The sequence below is a fragment of the Ursus arctos genome, unplaced genomic scaffold, assembly GCF_023065955.2.
Source record: "Ursus arctos isolate Adak ecotype North America unplaced genomic scaffold, UrsArc2.0 scaffold_17, whole genome shotgun sequence".
NCBI classification, from domain to species: Eukaryota; Metazoa; Chordata; class Mammalia; order Carnivora; family Ursidae; genus Ursus; species Ursus arctos.
The window spans coordinates 13,821,519-13,846,713 of NW_026622841.1; the positions used below are offsets into that span (position 1 = coordinate 13,821,519).

A 25,195-nucleotide genomic window follows, 5' to 3' on the forward strand; every position below is an offset into this window, starting at 1 on the left:
CTTTGATTTCTATACCCTGAAATAATTTAGATAACACTGGCCTATCTGTTCTGTAAAGTTTTGGAAGAATTACCCTTTGAAACTATCCAAACGTAGTTCTTTGTTCTGTATTTCCCTGATAACTTCCTATATTTCTTATATGTAATTGGCCTGTTTTAAGTTTTTTATCTTGGCTGGGATTCGTTTGAGAAATCATATTTGCCTAAGGAATTAAACACTTCTTCTAGATTTTCAATTTATTTGTATAGAGGGATGCAAAGTAATCTCTTAATGATTAAAAGCAGTTCCTTCTGTATCATTAGACATTTCCCTCATCATCTATTTTGTGTATTTGCACTTTTCCCCTTTTCTTTGATTTTCTTAGCTAGTGGTTTGTCCTGTTTGTTTATTTTCTCAAAGAGTTTGGATTTTGATTTATTAATTTGTGTTTCTTTTCGCTACCTCATTAATTTTTGTTTTATTTTTAATTTCTAGTTTCATTGCATTGTGCCCAACATGGTTGTTTGTACTATTTCCACTTTATGGAACCTACTCATATTTTCTTTGTGCTCTAGAGTGTATGATCCATTTTTGTAAACATTCCATATGTACTTGAAAAGAAACTGTAGTCTCTTTTATAGGACTGTACTGTTCAGTATATATCCAGAATATCTACTTTGTTGGTTATGTGGTTTTATATTCTTACTTGTTTTTTTGTCAATTTATCCTATAATATTGAGAGTGGTGTGTTACAGTTTTCTGTTAGTAGTATGTTTCTACATATTTTTGTATCTCATATAAATTTTGTATTATGTAGGTAGTCGATGTGTTCTTTGTAGCAAAATTCATAACTGTTACATCATCATTGTGGAATGTGGCTTTAACATCATAAGGTGTCCCCCTTTGTCTTATTTATTGCCTTTTGGCCTGAAATGTACTTTATCTGGTATCAGAATTGCAACCCTGAATTTCTTCCTGTTAAAATTTGCCTAGTCCTGTCCTTATTTTCAGCCTTTTGAATCACTGTGTTTTAAGTCTGTCTCTTTTATTCAGCACAGAGTTGGGTTTTGCTATGTTTGCCAATTTGAGTTTTTTTCTTTTAAGTGAAAATATTCATGTTTAAACTTGGTCTCATTTCTGTCATATTTTCTTATGTTGTAGTTATGTGCATATTGTGCGGTAGTTCCTGTGCTTCTTTCCAAATTTGGAATGTCCTATATCATTTTATTTATTGTCCTTATTGATTTTGTCATTGTTTTGGGAGGGTGAGATTCAGTCTACTGCTTTTTTCCAAATGCATAAACGTTCCTCTAGGCATTTGTTTTATTTTTATTTATTTTTCAAAAGAGTATTTTATTTACTTATTTTTAATTATTGAGATATAACTGGCACGACACATTGTATAAGGTATGGGGATACAGTGTGTCGATTTGATGCATTTATATATTGCAATGTGATTACCACTGTAGTGTTAGCTAACACTTCTATCATGTCACATAATGTCATCTCTTTTATGTGGTGAGAACAATTAAGATCTAGTCTCTTTGCAACTTTGAAGTTTATAATACAGTATTATTGATTATAATTTCTTTACTTTGTCTTAGGCCTCTAGGACTTATTTATCTAATGGTTGTTAAGTTTCTACCTTTAAACATCTTCCCAATTCTACCACCACCCAACTCCTGGTAACCACCATTCTCCTCTGTTTTTATGAGTGTGGCCTTTTTAGATTCCACATATAGGTGATATCATACAGTATTTGTCTTCCTCTGCCTGGCTTATCTTTTTTTTTTTAACTCTTTTTTTTTTTTTTAAAGATTTTATTTATTTATTTGACAGAGATAGAGACAGCCAGCGAGAGAGGGAACACAAGCAGTGGGAGTGGGAGAGGAAGAAGCAGGCTCCCAACAGAGGAGCCTGATGTGGGGCTCGATCCCAGAATGCCAGGATCACGCCCTGAGCCGAAGGCAAACGCTTAACCGCTGTGCCACCCAGGCGCCCCTGCCTGGCTTATCTTACTAAGCATAATGATCCTTGGGGTTGTCACAAATGACAGGATTTCCTTCTTTCTCATGACTGAATAATGATCCAATCTGTGTATATACCACATCTTCCTTATTCACTCTTCCATTGACAGATACTTAGATTGTTTCCATGTCTTGGCTACTGTGCATAATGCTACAGTAAACATGAGTGTACAATATCTCTTCAAGATCTTGTTTTCAGTTCTTTTGGATAAATACCCAGAAATAGGATCATTGGATAATATGGTAGTTCTATTTTTAATTTTTTGAGGAGTCTCCATACTATATCTATAGTGGCTGCACCATTTTACATTTCCGCCAGCAGTGCACAAGGCTTTCAGTTCTTCTACATCCCTGTCAACTCTGGTTATTTTCTGTTTCTGTTTTTTTATAATGGCCATTCTACCAGGTGTGAGGTGATACCTCATTGTGGTTTTCATTTGCATTTCTGTGATGATTAGTGATATTGAACATCTTTTCATGTGCTTTGAGGCCATTTGGACGTCTTCTTTGGAGTAGTAACTGTCTAGTTCCTCTGTCCATTTCTTTTTTCTTTTTTAAGATTTTATTTATCTATTTGACAGAGAGAGGGAACACAAGCAGGGGGAGAGAGGAAGAAGCAGGCTTATAGCAGAGGAGCCTGATGTGGGGCTCGATCCCATAACGCCGGGATCACGCCCTGAGCCGAAGGCAGACGCTTAACCACTGTGCCACCCAGGCGCCCCCCTCTGTCCATTTCTTAATTGGATTTTTTGTTGTTGTTAATGAGTTCTGTGAGTTCTTTATATATTTTGGATATTAACCCCTTATCTGATATATGGTTTGAAATATTTTGTCTTATTCCACAGGTGGCCTTTTCATTTTGTTGATTGTTTCTTTTGACATGCAAAACTTTTTCATTTGATGTAGTCAGTGTAGTTCATTTTTACTTTTGTTGCTTGTGCTTTGGGTGTCATATCAAAAAAAATTATTGCTGAGAACAGTGTTATCCTTAATGTTATCCCCATATTCTAGGAGTTTTATGCTTGAGTCTTTAATCCCTTTTGAGTTAATTGTTGTGAGTGGTGTAAGATAGAGGTCCAATTTCATTTTTCTGCATGTGGTTATCTAGTTTTCTCTACACCATTTGTTGAAGAAACTGTCCTTCGCCACTGAGTGTTATTGGCTGTGTTGACAAATATTAGTTGACTGTGTATGTGGAGGTTTATTTGTGGGCTGAGCACATATTTTATTTTATTTTTTTTAAGATTATATTTATTTATTTGAGAGAGAGTGAGCACAGAGGGAGAGGGTGAAGCAGACTCCCCACTGAGTAGGGAGCCTGATATGGGGCTCGATCCCAGGACCCTGAGATCATGACTTGGGCTGAAGGCAGACACTTAACCAACTGAGCCACCCACGTGCCCCTGAGCATACATTTTAAATAAGACATTTAGTCCTTGAGACTGAGAGAACTAGGTACTAGAGGATGCCTACCAAGTGCTGTAAGGCATGAGATAGTTGACTCATAGGTAGGTCAGCAGTATCTCCAGAGATCTTTTCCAGGCCCTAATTCACCATAGTCTAGTTCCAGTGAGCACTTTCTGGTAATGTGCTGTGATCTCCAAATGGATTATATGTTATGAAACTGGTTCTAACATGTGTCATTCAGAATGGGGACTCTTATTTCCCCCTTTAGCACCTCATCAATATTTTAAACAAAAGTAAAACAAAGATAGAAAGTAAAGTTTTACAGAAGAGGTCTCATTTGAACTGGCTTTTATAATAAGAAATATTAAAATGTTACTTTTTTATGTTAAAATATGTATCAGGTGAGGATAACAGTATTGGAACTACACATCTGGAAAAGATCAGAAGCTATTTGTCTAGGGGACTATCAATATAACCTTCAGAGTCTTACATCTTGTAGTGACTTGACTTTGAAAGAGATTGTCTTTAAATATAACTTACTGATAGATGTTGATTAGTAATAATAATAGCAGCTAACAGTTATTAAGCACCTACTGTATCCCTCGCACTATGCTCAGGGAGCATTTTACAGGTGAAGTTGTATTTAAACCTCATAACTATTTATTTATATCCTCTCCACTTGACAAATAGGAATACTACTTAGATGGGTTAATAAACTTGCCCCATGGTTAAAAAGTTAATAATGAATCAGCCAGGATTTTATCCCAAGTCATCTGTCCCCATACTCTGGAGTGTTTATTAATTCCATGCATGGTTCCTGCCGAACTAGGGTGATGAGGAATGTAGGCATATTTCCTTCCCAAAATAGAAATGGGGAGTTAATGTCTTGCTGCCCTTCTACCGAAGTACTTGCTTTCTTGTCCTGTGGGGAAAGATTACTTCATTACTCTTACTACAACTCTTGTGTGGGGAAATCCTCTCCTGTTTTTCATTTTCTGAGTGGCACGCTACCTCTGTCAATGCATACTTTGCAGTGGGAAAACTTGGGAGGAGGAGAAGGAGGTTACGAAAAATCAATTTTGGGGGAATAAGTTGTCTTTGAACTAAATGCCTAATTAAAAGAAAATTGGCTGAATCTTGAACAATGTGTTGTATTATGTTTTTTTATTATTTATATTAGCAAATAACAAATTACTCATTTAGTGGTTAATATTACAGTGAACAAAGCTAAATAAAATTGAGAAAACCTGAGCCAAAATATGATAAAATAATGAAATGTAATTTTAATTAAAAATGTGAAGTTTCATCGCTTCTCAGCCTTTGGGCTAAGATCAAATGTAAAAATGTGACGTTTCAGGGGTGCCTTGGTGGCTCGTTCGGTTAGGCCCCTGACTCTTGATTTCCGCTGAGGTCATGATCTTGGGGTTGTGGGGTCGATCCCCATGTTGTAGGGCTCCACGCTTTGTGGGGAGTCTGCTTGTCCCTCTCCCTTAGCCTCTGCCGACCCCCCACTCCTGCTCAGTTGCGTGCGTGTGTGTGCACTCTCTCTCTAAAATAAATAAATAAAATCTTTTTTTTTTTTAATGTGAAGTTTCAAATTTCTTACAGAAATGATTAGGACAAGTACAGCCCATTTGAGAAGTTACAGAAACAATAAATTCTATAAATGATACTAGAATCAGTGCTTCTAAACTCATATACGTGGTGTTTGTCGTACTGACATTGCCCTGCTTTGTTTTATTGCAGCCTCTTCCTTCGTCCTACCACTGCTGAGTCCTACAAGTCTCTTTGAGCGGTTGTTTAGCATACTTCTTTCCTCGATGTCAGCCTACCTACTTCTAAGCACAGGGTATAAACTGTTTTTTAAAATTTAATTTTTAGTAGCAAGTTTTAAATGATCTTGACATTTCTCTTTGAATATTTTACCTCTGGAAATGAAAAATATATAAATCTGGAGGAATAAATTATAAATATTTTCTACTTTGTAAGAATTATATATGACTTGATCTTAAATCTTCTGTTTTCTTTTTCTTATTTTCATAGTATTGCCTGTTGTCTTTGTCTTTCTGTTTATTTCCTGAAGTTGCTAAAGTGTTATTTCATACAGTGTTAGAAAGTTCTGATGGATTATGGAGGAATTTGAAGTCTCAAACAATGACTTAGAAGAACTGTAGCATTGTTCCATTCCTTTCATGCACTTCAAATTATGCCTTGATTTGTTCATTCTTATTTGAATATATTTTCTTTTTTTTTTTTACTCTTACATATATCAAAGTCCAAATATTCCTTTTGATTCAGAAACTTTCAGAATATTTTCCCAGAAGTTAAAGAATCCATTTTTACTTAAGATTTAAATTTTCTTACAAAACAAAAACTAGCGTCTTGATTTGGGGTGGATCCTGAAATGTTCTCTAGAAGTCAGTGAAGCAGTGATACAATCTCTGCATCTACTTTGAAGAAAAGGATTCTTTACTTGCTTTTGAATTTTAGTTCATCCTTACGTAAATGCTTATGAGGGTGAGAAACGTGTACGTTATAACAACATTGTATAGAACAGACAAATCACCATCGCTCATAGGTAGCTCAAAATTTGGCCCAAATAGAAAATCTTAATCCCAACTAGGCTAAACCTCGGGATTCACCATTGTGCTATCAACAGATTATTCCCAGTTTAGATGATTTTGTAAAGCCACTTTGGGTCCAAGACTTAGGTTCATTCTTTAGGAAACTTAGTTGTCCTAATTCAGAATTAGAGGGATGTTCTAAAAAATCTTTTCATAATAGGCCCTAATATCCTAAGTGACATAGGCCCCAGGAGTTCTTGTAGTCCTCAGATAAGAGAAGATCCAGTGGGGTGCAAAACCTTCTCTTACCAAAGCACCCCCACACCTCCTGCCTTCTTTTCTATTGCATAACCAGATCTGAAACACAGATGTGAAGACGTAATATAAGCAACATGGAAATTTTCACCAGTTACCTAATAAGATTTGAAGAGGGGCTTTCTTTGAGATTAGAACTTTGAATTTTCAAATAAAACTGGAAGTCTATCAGCGTATGCTTACTCAAGAGTGATAAACATAATGAGACTTTAAAACTGTTCACTCTTAGGGAGCCTGGGTAGCTCAGTTGGTTAAGTGTCCAACTTTTGATCTCGGCCCACATCTTGATCTCAGGATTTTGAGTTCAAGCCCCATGTTGGGCTCCGTGAAGCCTGCTTAAAAACAAAAACAAAACTGTTCACTCTTTTCCCCTTTATTGGTGAAATTTCAGGATAAATAATTTAGTTACAATCAGAAACCATCAAACTATATATGAATTAGTTTTTAGTCTAGATAAGAAGACGAAAGATAAAATAATTTCTATTCTAACTCACTATTTTTGGGTGACACACGAATTTCATTAAGAGATCTGACCTAGAGGTTGCCTTAAGAAAGTATGTATTTGATAGGTTCCAGACATATGTGCCAACTTCTGCACAGTCACTTAATAATCAATCCCTTTTCTTTTTTGAGCCTTCACATTCTAAAGCAATAATCAATCCTTTTCTTTTTTGAGCCTTCACATTCTGAAGCAATAAACAAATTTAAAGAAATGTGTAGAAGATTTAAGAAATACAAATCTAGAAATAGATCTGGTTTACTGGATTAGAAAAAAAAGGGAGGAAGGAAGGAAGGAAGGAAGGAAGGAAGGAAGGAAGAAAGGATGATTAAAGTTGAATTTTGAGTGAAAAAATGTTTCATAATGTATAATGAGTTAATCATGTAACTTGGGGATAAATATGGTAGTATTTTAAATCATCAATTTCATAGTCATAAAGATACCCAAAGCATTACCATAAGCACATTTATTTTAAGAAAATCTGAAAAGCAAAAATCATGTGTAAAGTCAGAACAGTAATAATGAGTATGACCTTATTATTGAATGTATTAAGAAATATATTATTCAACATCAGAAAGTATATTTCCTTTTGCAGAAAAATGCAACAGAGATAGCCTAAAACAGCACAGTCTAACAATTTCAGTTAGTACAGTTTTCAATTTCAAATCAGTTTTGCAAAACTTGTAGTCTTCCTGATTGTTCCACATCACTGTTTTGGACAATCTGGAGGGTTCTCTATGTAAATTAGTGAATAGTCAGAATTATAAGATACTTAAAAGAAATGCAGTTTTATTACTTTACAGAAATACAGTAATAGTAATCCTAAATTCTAACAATGTAACCTTGATTTAATGAATAAAGAAGATTCATTTCAATCAGCATTTCATTATTTTTATGCAAATGGAAGCTATTGAAGTGCTTGAAAATAGTTCTCAAGTTTGTTAAACATTTCTTGCCAAAATTGTATTTATATTATCCCTTTGCTCGACAAACTATAATACAAAGCTAAATGCCTTTTCTGCCCTGTTGAATTTGCACAGAGACCAAACTAGCAGATCCTAATTTTGTAAGGTTTTACTATGTACACTGTGAGCCTGTGATGACATTTTATTGGCATTTCAGTTTATTAATTCAGATATGCAGACTTTATACAAGATATTGATTGTCTGAAGAAATAAAGTCCCATAGGAAGATTGTCTTTATCAGATTTATTCATCTATGTTTTACAAATGAAAATGATTATAGTTTATAGTTTCTGAAAGGAAATAAATCTGTAGCACTATTTGTAGAACTATGAAATTTATGTTTTCATATATTAGGAAAGAATACTTTCATATATAACCGAATATTTTTAAAAAAATCATGGTCCTCTTTTGCTTAGAGTATACACTTTCTTGATTCAATTAATCAACAATTGTTTTTTCTTTCCCATCTCCAGTGTCCTGAACACTAGACAAACAGGCAGAACAATTAGCTTACCCCAGGTGTATAATAGAGTTGTAAGCTGCTATAAAATAAGGACTTTATTTTACAGTGTTAGGCAATTACTGAATGCAACAGTTAAGTTATTGTGACTTAATTAGGTTGGGAATTGAAAGATACAAAGAGTGGCTAGAGAAAGAATTTGAGTAGGGGAGCTGAATTGGTGTTATTAAGGACTCCCGTGGAAGTAGAACTAAATTTTAAAGAATGGCTAGGATACAGGCATTCTAAGTCAACATTTGTTTTTCAATTATTTTTTAAAAATCATTGTAAAAGTAGTATTGATCACATTTTGGAAAGTATGGATAAGGGGAAAAATCCCCTTAACCCTACCCCTCCTGCTGATATTCTGATACATTTCTTCCAGTCTTACCTCTGTGTTTGTCTTTTTAACATAGTATTAATTATAGTCCATGTACTATTTTATCTTTCTTTTCTATGTAATATTATTTTTATTCTAAGATTTATTTATTTATTTATTTGAGAGAGAGAGTGAGTGAGGGGGGGAGGGATTGGGGAGAGGGAGAGAGAGTCACAAGAAGACTCCACACTGAGCGCAGAGCCCTACCTCATAACCCTGAGATCATGACCTGAGTCAAAATCAAGAGTCGGATGCTTCACCAGCTATGCCTCCCAGATGCCCATACCTAACATTATTTTAGAAGCATTGTCCCAGGTGGCTCATAGGCTTCCTAACTATCATTTTAATAGATATTTAATATTCTGTGATGTGGATGAACCTTGATTCACTTAGCCATTCCTCTATTTCTGATTGTTTTATTTTTTCCATTTTTTATTATAATATTTTGAGTTATGTTTTTGTGCACAAGCTTTCTATATTGTTTCTATTATTTCCTTTGTTCATTTCTCACATGTAGTATAGGTGGACCATAGAGTATGAATTTATTTTTCATTTATTTTTTTTACTTTTGTCTTCAGAACAGTACCAGTTTATAATATCACCAGTAACTGATGGGGGGTCCTATCCTTCACAGTATTTGGTATTTTCATTTTTAAATATGAACATCAACAGCTATTTTAATAGGTCAAAAATGGTACAGCTTTGTATAAATTTTTTGTACCTGTTTTACTAATGATATTTTCTCATATATATATAATTGTTTGTTCATGTACTTGGGCATTCTACATCTTATATACCGAGTGACTTGTGTATGCTTTCTTAAATCCAAATACTTCCTTCTGCCTGGTCTTCAGTTTTTATTTTTATTTTATTTTATTTTTATATTTTATTTTATTCTATCAAAAAATGATAGAATTTAAAGCATTTTGCTTCTTTTGTCTTCTCGTGTTTTGGCTTCTCATGTAGTGCCAAATGGAATAGAATTCAGTAGTTGAAAAAGTTGAAAGAAATAAAGTTTTTTTATTTTGGTTTGGTTAGTTTGATTTTGTTTTGTAACTTCCACTTAAGTAACTCAGTCAGCAAATACTTACTGTTAGCCGGGCCTGCAGTGGTGACAGGACTGACAGAGCTTTTCCAAACTAGCGGGAAATGCGTGTCAGTGAACATGTGATTAAAACGGTGGGAGAGGAACTATTTGAGGGATTACAAAGGTGGCACATTTATCCCTAACTAGGCTGGAAGGAATTAGAAAAGACTTCTGTCACTGTCTTATCTCATGAACATTTCTCCTTTGTCCACATTATGTCCACATTATACTAGCCTAGAGATGTACCATACGTTATTTAATCACTCCCTAGCTTGTTTCCTGTCTTTGGTTTTTTTTTTTTTCCCTTCTGTAAACAGTATTACAACAAACATCTTCATATGAGAATTCTAGTGCCCATTATGGATTATTTTCTCAGAGTAAATCTGTACTGGATTATTTCTCAGGGTGAATTCCTAGAAGTGACATCATTGGATTATGGTATATGAATATTTTTGAGATTCTTGATGCAGAGTGTTGGATCACCTTCCAGAAATTGTTTATTCCTATATAGAGAGTATGAGAGTTAGTTTTCATTATGCTCTTGTTGACAAGACTTTTTTTACTGGATAAATGTGATGTGAACGTGCTATCTTCCTATAGTTTTTTTTAAAAATTTGAAACATTGGTCTTGCTCTTCTATGTATATTAATGATTTTAACTCAGGTATTGTCTTTTTACCTTTGTCTTAATGTTTTCTTTCCTTTTTTGTGTATTTGTCATTTACCTTATGAATGATTTCTAAATATCTCTACTGTTTTAAAATTATAATGATCTCAAGATTTAATAAATTTCAAAAAAGATGATGTTGGGGTTGATATTTAAATGTTCCTTTCCTTTTCCACTTTCTTCTTCTGAAAAGCCTAGAAAATTTAAATCTTGTGATATTGTGACTTTGAAGTATTATCAAGGTTGTTTTAATTTTGAGAAAGACCTCTCAGCATAAATTTGCATTTTTACTTGTTTAATGTTTTTTTCTTCTCTTTTCTACCCTCCCACTTCTACCCCAAACCGCCTTGCCTCTTAGGTATGAAGCTCTCTTTCCATTAGTATTGTCGTGCTTAATGTTTGTCTGGATACAGGTGGAGCAAGAAACCCTGAAGCAACCCAGTGTTTCCTACAAACAGAAGGTAGCTGGTCAAAATCATTGTTGCGTTTATTTGAGAATATTAAAATATTCCCTGTTCTGTAAGGAAGTTGTGGTGTTATTTCATCAAAAACTATGCACCATTTAAGGCAGTCATAATTAAGTTAATGATTAATAAGCTAAACAGTTTGTAAGAAAATTGTTCATTTACAACAGAAAAGCATGATTTTATTCTTTTATAGGCATTAAATAGGTTGGGCTTTTCTTAGAGATTATTTGAGAATCACTGATGTACAAAAACATCAACGTAGAAGAAGGAGTGAAGGAGAAAGAATGCTCTTTATCTTATTTTCCTCTATTTTCATATCTATTTTTTCTTTCCCTCAATTTATTGTAGTCACAGGAATATTTATGTTGTCACAAGTCAATCCATGAATTTGATTGTAAGGTGACATTTGTGTTTGCAGTGTTGTTTTTCTAGTGGTCCTACTCCAAACTGCTTATTCTGCCACCCTAGTGACTGTGGCCTCAGTCCAAATCTTAGGCTATTTATTCAACACAGTACACTTTGAATTGGCTAAAAGCCAGCTAAATTTTAAGGACACATTTATCATGCTGAGCTATAGAGTTAAATTGATGTCTCTTGCCTTTATTTTAGAACCAAAGGTAATTATAAACCATTGGTGATAGAATATTTACAGTTTTACTGAGGTCAGGTAAAATGAATATTGCAGAAAAACACCTTCATATTTGATCCATTGATCCATCCATAACTGGTTCCTGTTGAGCTTACAGAGTAATTGATAATTTAGAATAATTAATTTCAATAATGAAACCTTTATTGAAGTATATTAAATAATTACTGGTTTTTAACATTCAGCCCTGGAATATTAAAACAGTACATGAAAACAGTTTTGTTCCGATTCTAGTAAATGGTCAGACTGTCCTTAATAGTAAATAGTAAATATTTTAATATTAAATAAATATTAAATCAAAAAATGAGATTCATTGTGTCCTTTTTTAAATTCTGTTTTTTAACAGAAAGCAGATATTTCTTTTTATAGAAAGAAGTCTTAAAGCATCCAGAGAACTTAGTGGAAAATTACATGGATAGTGGAGGAAGGGAAACTTTCCCTTTAAACTCACTCATGAGTTTTTCTGTTATGGGGAGAGGGGGATTAAGCAAAAGTGCATCCATCTTGTTGAAATTGAGTGACTTTCTATTTTACCAAAAGTAGGTGTATTTTGCATTTGTATATAGCAAAAATAATTTCTAACTAACAGAAGAAGAAAGAAACAGAAATATTTGATTTTATCATGCTTTTTAAATGTGATACCATAGCTGGGTTTTAGAAGATCAGGACACTGAGAAATCAGGACTTAGAAAAGGGAAGAGTTATATAGGGACTTAAAAGTGAAGCATTTATATAGGATAAGGAAAAGCCTGATTCTCCCTTTTATTACACGTTCAGCAATACTACAACTCTGTTCAGTCTATTATTAGCAATGTATTCTACCTTTTGGCAGATTGTGTTAAGATGTAATTGAGCTATAGGAACAGCTTTATTGTTGATTAATTTTGTCAGTGCAGGATAACTTTCTAGCTATTGTATCAGACTGGAAGTTTGCCTTCGAGGGTAGAAATAAGTGAACTGTTCTTGTGTGTTCATGTATTTCTTATTGTCCCACAGGTCACCAGTGTCCAGTTCACCTACAATCCTGATATAACCCAGTTTCGACAGCTCTATCTGGATGATGTCCGGAGGGCCTTTTTCCTTGTATCCTTTGGACTTTTAAGGTGCTGCAACTCCCATTATTGGGAGGTACTTCTGCTGCTTACTTAAAAGTGACCACTTGGAGGCCATTTAACCCCCTCTCAACCATAATTTTCTTATATAGTCCACGTTTTTAAAAAATGTCAAAACTGTAGAAAAGCATGCAGAATTATATAACAAGCAAATGTATATGTGTGTAGTCCCACCGTCCAAGAGATCAACAATTAATATTTTGTCACATGTTTTAAAAAATTAAAACATGACCACTAAAGCTAAAGTTTTTTTTTTTCAATTCCCAGCTCCACTCTAATTTCCCTCATCCAGAAGAAACCACTATAATGAGTTTGGTTTGCACTTTCTATGTGTATTTTATACTATATTCATGTTCTATAACATGTCCCTCACAAGGTTTCTGAATCACATCAGAGGCAATATTGTGTGAAAGTCGTTAGTGTTACAAGTTTGGAAGACAATATGGCAGAATTAAGTCTCATTTGGGAAGGCTGGCTGACAGGCTTCAAGAAATCCGTAGGGAGGTATTTCCTTTGAACTTACCGTGGTGCTGTCCTTCTCTCCTCTACCTCTTGCTTCTGTCCTCAGTTTTGCTCTCTTTCTCTTTGCAGGCTCCTTCCACTCACCCTCTACTAATCAACACTTCTTCGCTTGAACCCTGCGTCCCCCTAAAGTATCATTTCATCTTGTCTTTTCTGTTTTCTACCAAGCTCCTTAAAAGAAAAATCTGTTGTTGCTGCTATCATTTCCTCCCCACTTATGTACTGTATCTTGAAGTCTTAAGCAGTGCCTGGCACATAGTAATGTGGCTTACAGTCGCTCTGTGAATATCCGTCAGATGTCTCTGCCGAGGCTTACCGTCAGTGGTCTGCAGGGGCTCCCTGACTGCGCAGTCTGGGCTTCAGTTTTACTTGACCACTACAACATTCAACTCTGTTGACTTCTCTTTCTTTTCCCTTTACCTCCAGGACATGATTTAGGTCCTCTTCTTAGCTTTTATATCATCTCTATTCTCCTTCACTAAAACATACTCTTTCTTTGTCTGATCTTGAATGATGTTCTTCTCCAGGCTTTATCCTTAACCTCCTCCTCTTACACTGCCTGGATCCTGTCACCCTCATCTATAGCTTTGACTGACACCTCCATGCAGACTACTCTGAGATTTACTTCTCCAGCCTTGACCTGTCTTGACCTCATGAGCCATATGTCCAATATTCTGCTGGGCATCACCAAAATATATGTCCCAAACTGACTAACACCGCCCACTCCTCTCCAAAGTCTCTCTCTGGCAGGCCTCATCTCATTGAATGGCATCACCGTATTCCCAGTCACACAGGCCGTCAAACTTGTCATATTTAACTACTTCTTGTCCAGTTCTAAAGTCCCACTGTCTCCCCTCCTTCTCCATCTCTGTTCCCAATGCACTAGTTCAGACCATCCTTGCCCCTGACATGAACTACTGAAATAGCTTCCCAATTGTATTTCCTGCCTATAATTATTTATCTCCCTGATTTGAATATCTCACTGTCACTAGTATTTCTTGTTTATATCACTCAACTAAAATGTTTGCTGGCTTTTCATTGTCTCCACAGTAAAGTCAAGGCTTTTTATTGATATGCCACCAATCTATGTTCCTGCTTTATCTTCACTGTATCCTTCAATAAACCCTAAGCTTCTATCACACCTCTTAATGTTTCTTGACTATGTCTTTTATTTCTCCCCTGTTAACCTTAAAATGCTTCTCGTATACTTCTATATATTATCATAATCTTAGTTAACGTGTGAGCACTTTGGAACTATTTTATTCATATTTATGTTCTTAGTGTCTATCTCTGCCTCTGGCATATACTAGACAATAAATGTTGGTTGGTTGATTGGTTGAATGAATAGAACCATGAATACATTTGAGGTTCAAGTAACCAACTCAAATGTCACTTTTTCACTGAAAGTTGTCATAATTCACACATCCTCTTTAGTGTTTCTTTATCACTTTTGTGTAGGTATCTATAATAATAAAATAGTTAACATTTATTGTGTCCTTTCAATGGGCCAAGCAGTATTTTCCTAGTGCTTTCCTAGCAGTTAGTTCTTAGACACCAGTAGGATTAATATTTACCTTTTATTACTGCACTAAAACAGATGTAGCTTAAGAAGTATCAAAAAGATGTCTAACATTTTCTTACGTCTCATTCTCTGTTGAATTATTGTAGAACATGGTCTGAACACGGTCTCTTATTTCTTTCTGAGCCTTCAAAAGAACCTAGCACGTTTCACAGATAGTGGGCACGCAGCAAGTATATATGAACTGCAACACTATTTCTCCTGAAAATATCTGTCTGATGCACTAGGTCCCTGTTCTCCTTGTGAAAAAATCATCAGTGGCCAACGACAGATACAATAGAATGACTTGCTTCTGCTAGAGAAGAGGAAAATGCCCTCCCAAAGATACTAGTGACAAGTGAGGATAACCTCCCACGCCTCTGGTTCTTAGCATATTGCCTCTTCAGTCTGGTTCTTTCCGAATGTATTCACAAGGAGATATAATGGAGCATTCACTTACAACAATTTATGGCTGAATGTACAGGTTAAAAATCAAGTTACCCTCATGGTAGAATAGGCATATCTTTTCTAAATGAAGGAGAAATTTGTATGAATTTTGACTTGTTTTGGCATTTCCTTAACTCTGTTTAGGTTTTCTTCTTAGTGACAGCATTTTTTGGAACTGGGAACATAGCTTCTATTAACAGGTAATTTTAAATGAAAACAGCATATTTATAATAAAAGATAATACAAGTTAGGATTTTGTTCTGTACTATGCTTTTTACACTGAAGGATGATATATTTTGGTATGTATCAGCACATACAGATCTACCTCATTCATTTTAGTGGCTTCCTAATATTCAGAAAGGTAGTTTAAACAACCTTTTTAGTAGAACATTCTTTTAAAGTTACAGTGTGAATTCTAAAATCTTTTTTCTTTATGTTGGTTCCTTAGCTTTGACCTTGCCTCTGTCTATTGCTTTCTGACCGTGTTTAGTCCTTTTATGATGGGAGCCCTGATGATGTGGAAGGTTAGTTTTCTTATTTTCTTATTTTCCTAAGATACTGATTAAGATTATCAGTTCATTGTGACATTAAGATTATGGAACATTACATGGCTTTAAGACTAAAGTCATTCTGACAGAGTGAAATAGCACAGAAAGAAGATACTGTCACAGATGATGCTGAATGGGAGATGGGACCCTTTAGCTTTACTCCAAAATACAGTTAACCTTTTTGTTTTATCCTTAAGCCTGCTTAAATTCCATAGAGTACAGATTCTGTGTAAGTCCTAGGAAGTCCTATCACAGATGATTAAAATGTGTGGGGAAGGGCAGTGCAGATCAGAACTGCAATGCTCCCAAAGATTCTCTCTGCTCCACAAGAGACTGCCCACATGTTATAATCTTTTCTCATAATCCATGTACCTAGAATTGATGAGTGCACTCCACAGATCCGTCATCGAGTGCTTACATTGTGTGATGCAGCAGGCACCAGCTGGGTGCTGATGGTACCAAGATAATGGCAAATTCCTCAGCTTTGGAGGTTCAGACTCCTATGGAACGTAATTCATGTTCTTTCCTTTCTTCTTAAGGGTCAGTTATGCCTGTTTTATTCCCTCTACCACAGTGCCTGGCACATTTTATATAGTTAGTATATATCTGCCTAAAATCTAATTTCCTTCTGTTCAGATCATGTAAGTACTAATTGTTAAAAGTATGTGTCTCTTAATTGGATTAATATCCTTTTTTTGTTGCTGCATTAATACAAAGGTAATCTTAAGAAACGTTAAAAAGATATTTTTTTCATGTTCCAATTTCTATTATTTTTATATTTATTTTTTCTTTTATTTTTATTTATTTTTTTACCAATTGAGTTATTTTAAAACATGCATTATTTCTTTAACTTTCTTTTACATTTTTTAATAGCAGTTGCTCTTTTCTTACTCTATTGGGGACCATTGGCCTTTCATTAAAAATAAGAAAAAAGTAAAGAAAAGGAAAAGTTTAGATTAGAATACTACATCTTTACTCTCCAGCCTCATTCAGAGCTTTACTGACATAATGCACTGGATGGCCTTTTTGGATGGATGTGGCCAGAAGTGAAGGTTCTCCCAAACTATTTTAGTCATATGCCCTTCGCTTGAAGGAATCTTCTGCAGTCCTGAACATCACATCTTTTCCATATTTTCTTTCTTTTTTATTATACGGCAAGTATATATATATATATATATATTTTTTTTTTAATTGGTTATTGGAATGCAGTATCTCAAAATATTAACAGTATTAGCTCTGGATTATGGGTTTTCAACTAGTATAAATTATAATATACCTTTCTCAATTTTTTAATAAATATTTTACAGTGAATATGAATTGTATAATCAGAAATAAAGTTGTATTAAGATAAATGCACAAAAAGCAATGGCAGAGCAACTAGATCATGTTTGTAGAGTTATAGTATCAAGTAACTAGATGGATTCAGGGATCTGTGAATCAAATTATCAGGCTCTATAATTTATTTGATTTGGACATTTTGTGCCTCTCATACTTTCTTGGAATCATTTGAACATGGTCATTAATTATTATAATGAGTTAGCTAGAACAAAAATTTGTATTAGGTGTTATTTGAAATAAATGTTGATATTTATCTTTTTATACTACATACGCTACTGATGTAGATTTTTAAATCCATTTCATCAATATTCTATATGTCATTGATATCATGGTTTTATTTCAGAGTTTGCTCTTCACTATACAGATAAAATTTATTTGAGAAGTTGAAGTATTGCTATAAGCAGAAATAGCATTTATTTTTAAGTTTTTCAAATGTTTCAGCTACCCATGGCATGTTTTTTTGTCCTTTTAAACAGATTTTAATCCCCTTTGTTCTTGTGATGTGTGCTTTTGAAGCGGTTCAGCTGACTACCCAGTTATCATCAAAAAGGTAAGGTGAATGTTTAAGAAGCATTGGACTTGCCCATGTTCAGGCAGTGAGGGTAGATGTGATTGCTATGATGGTGTAACAGAGATTGTTTATTATAAAAATGAGAAAAAAATGTACCCTTATTGCCAGAGTTCAGCTATCATTAGAGGAAATTAGTTGATTAGAGCCTCTAGCAGACAAATATGCTTTTTCAACAATAAAATGTTATTAAAATATTATTCAAGTTAGTGAAGAGCTTCCCTAGAAAACAGTAAAACATAAATGTTAAATTATAGTTTAATGACTTGTTTTTTGTAGTTATAACTGTGCTTACAAAACACAAGGGATATCATTCTGTTTTCTTTTGGGTTATTTCTTAAGTATGAGACAAATGTGGGGCGCAGAGTTTAAGCGTCTGCCTTCGGCTCAGGGCGTGATCCCGGCGTTCTGGGATCGAGCCCCACATCAGAATCCTCCGCTATGAGCCTGCTTCTTCCTCTCCTGCTCCCCTTGCTTGTGTTCCCTCTCTCGCTGGCTGTCTCTATCTCTGTCAAATAAATAAAATCATAAAAAAAAAAGTATGAGACAAATGTGTTAACATTATTTCATTTTACATGGCTTTAAATGAACTGTTCTACGTGTCAATAATTACATAGCTTCTCAATATTATTTTCTACATATTTGACAAGTGGAATGGGAATTATTTTTTCTAAGTTTTAAGGAATTTCTCGAGCAGTCAGTCTTAAGCAATCAAGACTCTGAAAGAGAAGCTATCAACTAAACTATTTGCTTTTTTTAACTAATAAAATTGCCTCAGCACAGGACCGATCAGCCTCTCTGAAAGACACTTGAGATAAATATGAAGCTTCTTAGCAGTTCTGTTATTCTTGAATCAAACTGGCATATTCAATGCTGAAAGAAATAACTAATATTAGCATAAATTTGCATGTTCTTTTGATGAGTTGAAGCTAGAACTGGGTTTAGCATATTATTATGCATATGCCATAATAACAATTATAATTTTAAAAGTTTTTCTTCCACTGTTTAAAAATAGTAGAAATTTCTTTCTAGTTTAATTTAGTATTTTTGCAGAATATTTACATAAATTTAACAGTGAAAACATTTATACCTTGTCAGTATCACATAAAAAATAGCTACTTAGATGCAATAAAAAACTGGTAAATGACATATGAACTCTGAAATGGCAGAGATTGTATCTTTCACTGTGTCTTTAATTTTATCTAAAGTTTTTGTTACAAGGAGTGAAAAAGAAATCAGTATATATTAGGCACCTACCATATGCAGGCACTGTATTAGATATTTTACATATATTATTTGCTTAATTTTCCCAACAGTGCTATGAAGTAGGTATTACTCTGCCCATTCTTTAGATAAGGAAACTGAGGCTGAGAAGATAGTAAGTTTGCTAATCAGGTGTGTCTTAGGGTTGCAGAACATCATCTGTGTCCTACAATAAAATGTGGTTTTAGGGGCTCCTGGGTCGTTAAGCGTCTGCCTTCGGCTCAGGGCATAATCCTGGCGTTATGGGATCGAGCCCCACATCGGGCTCCTCCGCTACGATCCTGTTTCTTCCTCTCCCACTCCCCCTGCTTGTGTTCCCTCTCTTGCTGGCTGTCTCTATCTCTGTCAAATAAATAAAAATCTTTTTTAAAAAATGTGGTTTTAGAAAAACATTTCAAAATACCAAACCAAACTTCAAAAAAGATATTTAAAAGTCTGTTGCATTTAAATTGGATTTCTTTTTTTTTTTTTTTTTAAGATTTTATTTATTTATTCGACAGAGATAGAGACAGCCAGCGAGAGAGGGAACACAAGCAGGGGGAGTGGGAGAGGAAGAAGCAGGCTCATAGCGGAAGAGCCTGATGTGGGGCTCGATCCCAGAATGCCGGGATCACGCCCTGAGCCAAAGGCAGAAGTTTAACCGCTGTGCCACCCAGGCACCCCGCATTTAAATTGGATTTCTTTTTTTTCTTTCTTTTTTTTTTCCAAGTTTTTATTTAAATTCTAGTTAGTTAACATACAGTGTAATATTGGTTTCAGGAGTAGAATTTAGTGATTCATCACTTATGTAAAACCCAGTGCTCAACACAAGTGCCCTCCTTAATACCCATCCCCTGCCCACCTTCCTTCCATTGACCCTCAGTTTGTTCTCTGTAGTTAAGAGTCTGTTATGGTATGCCTCCCTCTCTTTCTTTTTCCCCCCTTCCCTTATGTTCATCTGTTTTGTTTCTTAAATTCCACATATGAGTAAAATCATATGGTATCTGTCTTTCTCTGACTGACTTGTTTTGCTTAGTGTAATACCCTCGAGTTCCATCCACATCACTGCAGATGGCAAGATTTCAGTCTTTTTGATGGCTGAGTGATATTCCATTGTATACACATATACCACATCTTCTTTAGTTATTCATCTGTTGATGGACATTTGGGCTCTTTCCATAATTTGGCTATTGTTGATAATGCTACTATTATCATCAGGATGCCTGTGACCCTTTGAATCAGTATGTTTGTATCCTTCGGGTAAATACCTAGTAGTACAATTGCTGAGTGGTAGGGTAGTTCTATTTTTAACTCTTTGAGGAACCTCTACATTGTTTTCCAGAGTGGCTGCACCAGTTTGTGTTTCCTCTAACAGTGTAGAGGGTTCCCCTTTCTCCACATCTTCGTCAACATCTCTTGTTTCCTATGTTAATTTTAGCTATTCTGACAGTGTGCGGTGATATCTCATTGTAGTTTTGATTTGTATTTCCCTGATGATGAGTGATGTTCAGCATCTTTTCACATGAAAGCCACGTATAGGCATCTATATGTCTTCTTTGGAAAAATGTCTATTCATGTCTTCTGCCCATTTCTTAACTGGATTATTTGTTTTGGGTGTTGAGTTTGAGAAGTTCTTTATAGATTTTGGATACTAACTCTTTATCAGATATGTCATTTGCAAATATCTTCTCCCATTTCAAATGTTGCCTTTTCATTTGGTGATTGTTTCCTTCACTGTGCAGAAGCTTTTTATCTTTTTTTTTTTTTTTTCAGGGAGAGAGAGAGAAAGAGAAAGAGAAGGAGAGAGGGAGTGAGGGTCAGAGGAGAGGTAGAGAGAGTACCTTAAGCAGGCTTCACACCCAGTACAGAGCCCGACAAGGGGCTCGATTTCACAACCCTGAGATCATGACCTGAGCCAAAATCAAGAGTCAGACACTCAACCAACTGAGCCACTCAGGCGCCCCAAGAAGCTTTTTATCTTGAAGACCCAGTAGTTCAGTTTTGCGTTTGTTTCCCTTGCCTCCGGTGATGTGTCTAGTAAGTTGCTATGGCCAATGTCAGATCCTGTGTTCTCCTCTAGGATTTTGATGGTTTCCTATATCACATTTAGGTCTTTCCTCCATTTTGAATTTACTTTCGTGTATGGCATAAGAAAGTGGTCCAGTTTCATTCTTCTGCTTGTTGCTGTCCAGTTTTCACAACGCCATTTGTTGAAAAGACTTTTTTCCATTGGATATTCTTTCCTGCTTTGTCAAAGATTAGTTGACCATATAGCTATGGGCCATTTCTGGATTTTCTGTTCTGTTCCACTGATCTATGTGTCTGTTTTTGTGCCAGTACCATACTGTCTTAATGCCTGCAGCTTTGTAATATAGCTTGAAGTCTGGAATTGTGATGCTTCCGACTTTGCTTTTCTTTTTCAAGGCTGCTTTGGCTGTTCGGGGTCTTTTGTGGTTCCATACAAATTTTAGGATTGTTTTGGGATCCCTCCTACATTGTTGGTGGGAATGCAAGTTGGTACAGCCACTCTGGAAAACAGTGTGGAGGTCCCTTAAAAAGTTAAAAATTGAGCTACCCTATGATCCAGCCATTGCACTACTGGGTATTTACCCCAAAGATACAGACGTAGTGAAGAGAAGGGCCATATGCACCCCAATGTTCATAGCAGCAATGTCCACAATAGCTGAATCGTGAAGGAGCCGAGATACCCTTCAACAGATGACTGGATTAAGAAGTTGTGGTCCATATATACAATGGAATATTACTCAGCTATCAGAAAGAACGAGTTCTCAACATTTGCTACAACATGGACGGCACTGGAGGAGATAATGCTAAGTGAAATAAGTCAAGCAGAGAAAGACAACTATCATATGATTTCTCTCATCTATGGAACATAAGAACTAGGATGATCCGTAGGGGAAGAAAGGGATAAAGAAAGGGGGGGTAATCATAAGGGGGAATGAAACATGAGAGACTATGGACTATGAGAAACAAACTGAGGACTTTAGAGGGGAGGGGGGTGGGGGAATGGGATAGACCGGTGATGGGTAGTAAGGAGGGCACGTATTGCATGGTGCACTGGGTGTTATACACAACTAATGAATCATCGAGCCTTACATTGGAAACCGGGGATGTACTGTATGGTGACTAACATAATATAATAAAAAAATCATTAAAATAAAAAAAAAAATTTTAGGATTGTTTGTTCTAGCTCTGTGAAAAATACTGGTGGTATTTTGATAGGGATTGCACTTAATGTATAGGTTTCTTTGTACTTCTTTCTCAGAAGAACTAGAGCCGAAGGGTGGAATTTTTGTTTCACTGATTTTGATTCAAAGAAGGAAAGCATTTTGTAGTTATTGGGGCTGTGTAAATTGGGGTGGATTCAGTAACTGGAACTGTTAAAGCCCATGCTAGACGGAACTTTCATTGGGATTGTTACTTTGAGAATTGGTGCTTTGTTCAGGAGGTTGTACTGAATGACCATTGTGTTCTCCACAAACTCTTAGTTTAACACCCTTATTGTATGTCTGTTGTGTCAGACTTATTTTTAATGATACATAATGCTTCAATTAGATATAAGTCTGACTTGTGCTATATGTCTTTGTATGTGAACTATTGAGTTACATTTCTTTTTTTTTTTTTTAATATTTTATTTATTTATTTGACAGAGATAGAGACAGCCAGCGAGAGAGGGAACACAAGCAGGGGGAGTGGGAGAGGAAGAAGCAGGCTCATAGCAGAGGAGCCTGATGTGGGGCTCGATCCCATAACGCCAGGATCACGCCCTGAGCCGAAGGCAGACGCTTAACCGCTGTGCCACCCAGGCGCCCCTTGAGTTACATTTCTATATTTCAGACCTATAGTTAGAAAAACAGTTATGTCTAAAAGAGAAGTCAAGGGTGATTTTAGAATAAGTGTACTGAAATGGAACTGTGTAATTCAATTCAATAATTGATCCCATAAGTTTTCCCTGGAGTAAAGACTTTTTTAGAACATTAAACTTGTAAATAAGATCAGAGAAATCTACAGCTTTCTTGCAGTTCTGTATTGTATGTAGAAATTTTAAAATCTGAGAACACTTTTCATTGTTGTTTTCTGTTTGGACTTAAGAGAAAAGCGCTAGATGACAAAAATGATTTGAATTTTCCCCCTTAATTATCTACTTGCTGTGATATCTTAATGGTGGAGGGAATTTTGGCCATTTCTTCTGCTAATAAAAAAGCTAAGATTCTATATTACACATGAGCATTAAGTTCTTCATTGCCTTGTTAAGGAAATCAAGTAGGCATGCTGTGATTTTTTTTTTTTTTTTAAATCTTGACCAAAATCTTACACCTTACATAAAAATTAACTCAAAATAAACCACAGATTCAAACTTTTAGGAAAAGTATAAGAGAAAAATCTTTGAGATTTGGGCTAGGAAAAAGTTAGGCTTGACACCAAAACCATGATCCATGTAAGGAAAAATTGATAAATTGGACTTCATCATAATTAAAAGCTTAGCTCTATGAAAAAGAAGACCCTGTTAAGAGAATGAAGGCAAGCTACATACTGGCAGAAAATATTTACAAACTATGTATCCGACCAAGGACTACTATCCAGAATATATAAAGAACTGTCAAAACTCAACAGTAAACACCAAACAATTTAATGAGAAAATGAGTAAAAGACCTGAGAGCACATATAGACGGCAGTTGAAGCTGTTCAACATCGTTAATGATTAAGGAAATGCATATTAAAACCATAGTGAGGTATCATTATACAGTGATCAGAATAGCTAAAAATAGGGGCGCCTGGGTGGCTCAGTCGTTAAGCGTCTGCCTTCGGCTCAGGGCATGATCCCAGAGTCCTGGGATCGAGCCCCACATCGGGCTCCTCTGCTGGGAGCCTGCTTCTTCCTCTCCCACTCCCCCTGCTTATGTTCCGTCTGTCGCTGGTTGTCTCTCTCTCTCTCAAATAAATAAAATCCTTAAAAAAAAAAAAAAAAAGAATAGCTAAAAATAAAAAGTAGTGACACCAAATGCCAGTAAAGATGCAAAGAAAATGCTCCATATATTGCAGATGGGAAAATATAGTGTGTAACCACTCTGAAAAGAGTTTTAGTTTCTTATTTTTTTAAAAGATTTTGTTAATTTATTTGTCAGAGCGAGAGCACAATCAGGGGGAGCGGCAGGCAGAGGGTGAAGCAGGCTCCCTGCTGAGCAAGGAGCCCAACGTGGGACTCGATCTCAGGACCCCAGGATCATGACCTGAGCCAAAGGCAGATGCTTAACGGACTGAGCCACCCAGGCGTCCCATAGAGTTTTAGTTTCTTATTAAACTAAACATGCAACTGCCATAAGATCCAACAATTACACTGTCTGTGGTATTTTTCCTAGAGAAATGAGAACTTATGTTTGCATAAAAAACTGTACTCAAGTGTTTATAGCAGTGTTATTTGTAATGTCTTTCAGTGTTTGAATGGTTAAGCAGACTGTGGTACATCCATAAATGGAGTACTACTCAGCAATAAAAAGGATCAAACTACTGATACATTACAATACCTTAGAAGAATCTCAAGGGAATTATGCTGAGTGAAAAAAATACAATCCCAACAGGTTACAAAGTATCATGTAAATTATTCCACTTCTACAACACTCTTGATATGACAAAATTACAGAAATGGGGAACAGATTAGTGGTTTTCAGAGGTTAAGGATGGAGGATAGGTGTAGCTATAAAACAGTATCATGAGGGATCCTTATAATGATGGAAACATTCTATATCTTGACAGTACCAGTGTCAATATCCTGGTTGTGATATTGTACTATAGTTTTGTAAGATATTACCTTGGAGGAAACTAGGCCAGAGGTACATGAGATCCCTCTATATTATTTCTTGTAATTGCATGTGATTATCTCAAAATAAAAAGTTTAATTAAAAATCATTATTCTGGACACTGAGTGGCTCAGTTGGTTAAGGTCCAACTCTTGATTTCAGCTCAGGCCATGATCTCAGGTTCGTGAGATGGAGCCCCACATCAGGCTCCAAGCTGAGCATGGAGCCTGCTTGGGATTCTCTCTCTCCCTCTCCCTCCTCCTCTCCCTCTCTCTCTCTCCAAAATAAATAAATAAAAATAAATAAAAATCATAGTTCACATCCCTTTCCTGCCATTGAAATAAATATTCAAAATGTTAAACAGCATTTTTGAATTCCAGACCATCACTGTGGGATAGTTGCCCGTTATAATGTGAAAAGAGCCCTTGTCCAAAGTAGTATTTTCAGAAGCAAAAATACTAATAGAGGATTATTTGATTATTCTCATTTTTATTTTAATGTGCTTTAAAAATGTGCCTGTTCTATTATGTGTAATCTTTCT

The 25,195-nt window shown here is 35.5% G+C and overlaps 1 protein-coding gene across 7 annotated transcripts in view; it reads left to right on the forward strand.

Moving 5' to 3' along the window:
- PIGN (phosphatidylinositol glycan anchor biosynthesis class N) overlaps nucleotides 1–25,195 on the forward strand; it is a 106,905-nt gene that overhangs the window by 70,670 nt on the left and 11,040 nt on the right. For all 7 annotated transcript variants that reach the window (XM_026496422.4, XM_048218572.2, XM_057313358.1 and 4 more), the window contains 6 exons: nucleotides 5,160–5,262; nucleotides 10,746–10,848; nucleotides 12,497–12,583; nucleotides 15,284–15,339; nucleotides 15,588–15,663; nucleotides 17,502–17,575. In XM_026496422.4, the coding sequence (XP_026352207.3) occupies nucleotides 5,160–5,262; nucleotides 10,746–10,848; nucleotides 12,497–12,583; nucleotides 15,284–15,339; nucleotides 15,588–15,663; nucleotides 17,502–17,575 (499 nt within the window). The remainder of the gene's footprint in view (nucleotides 1–5,159; nucleotides 5,263–10,745; nucleotides 10,849–12,496; nucleotides 12,584–15,283; nucleotides 15,340–15,587; nucleotides 15,664–17,501; nucleotides 17,576–25,195) is intronic.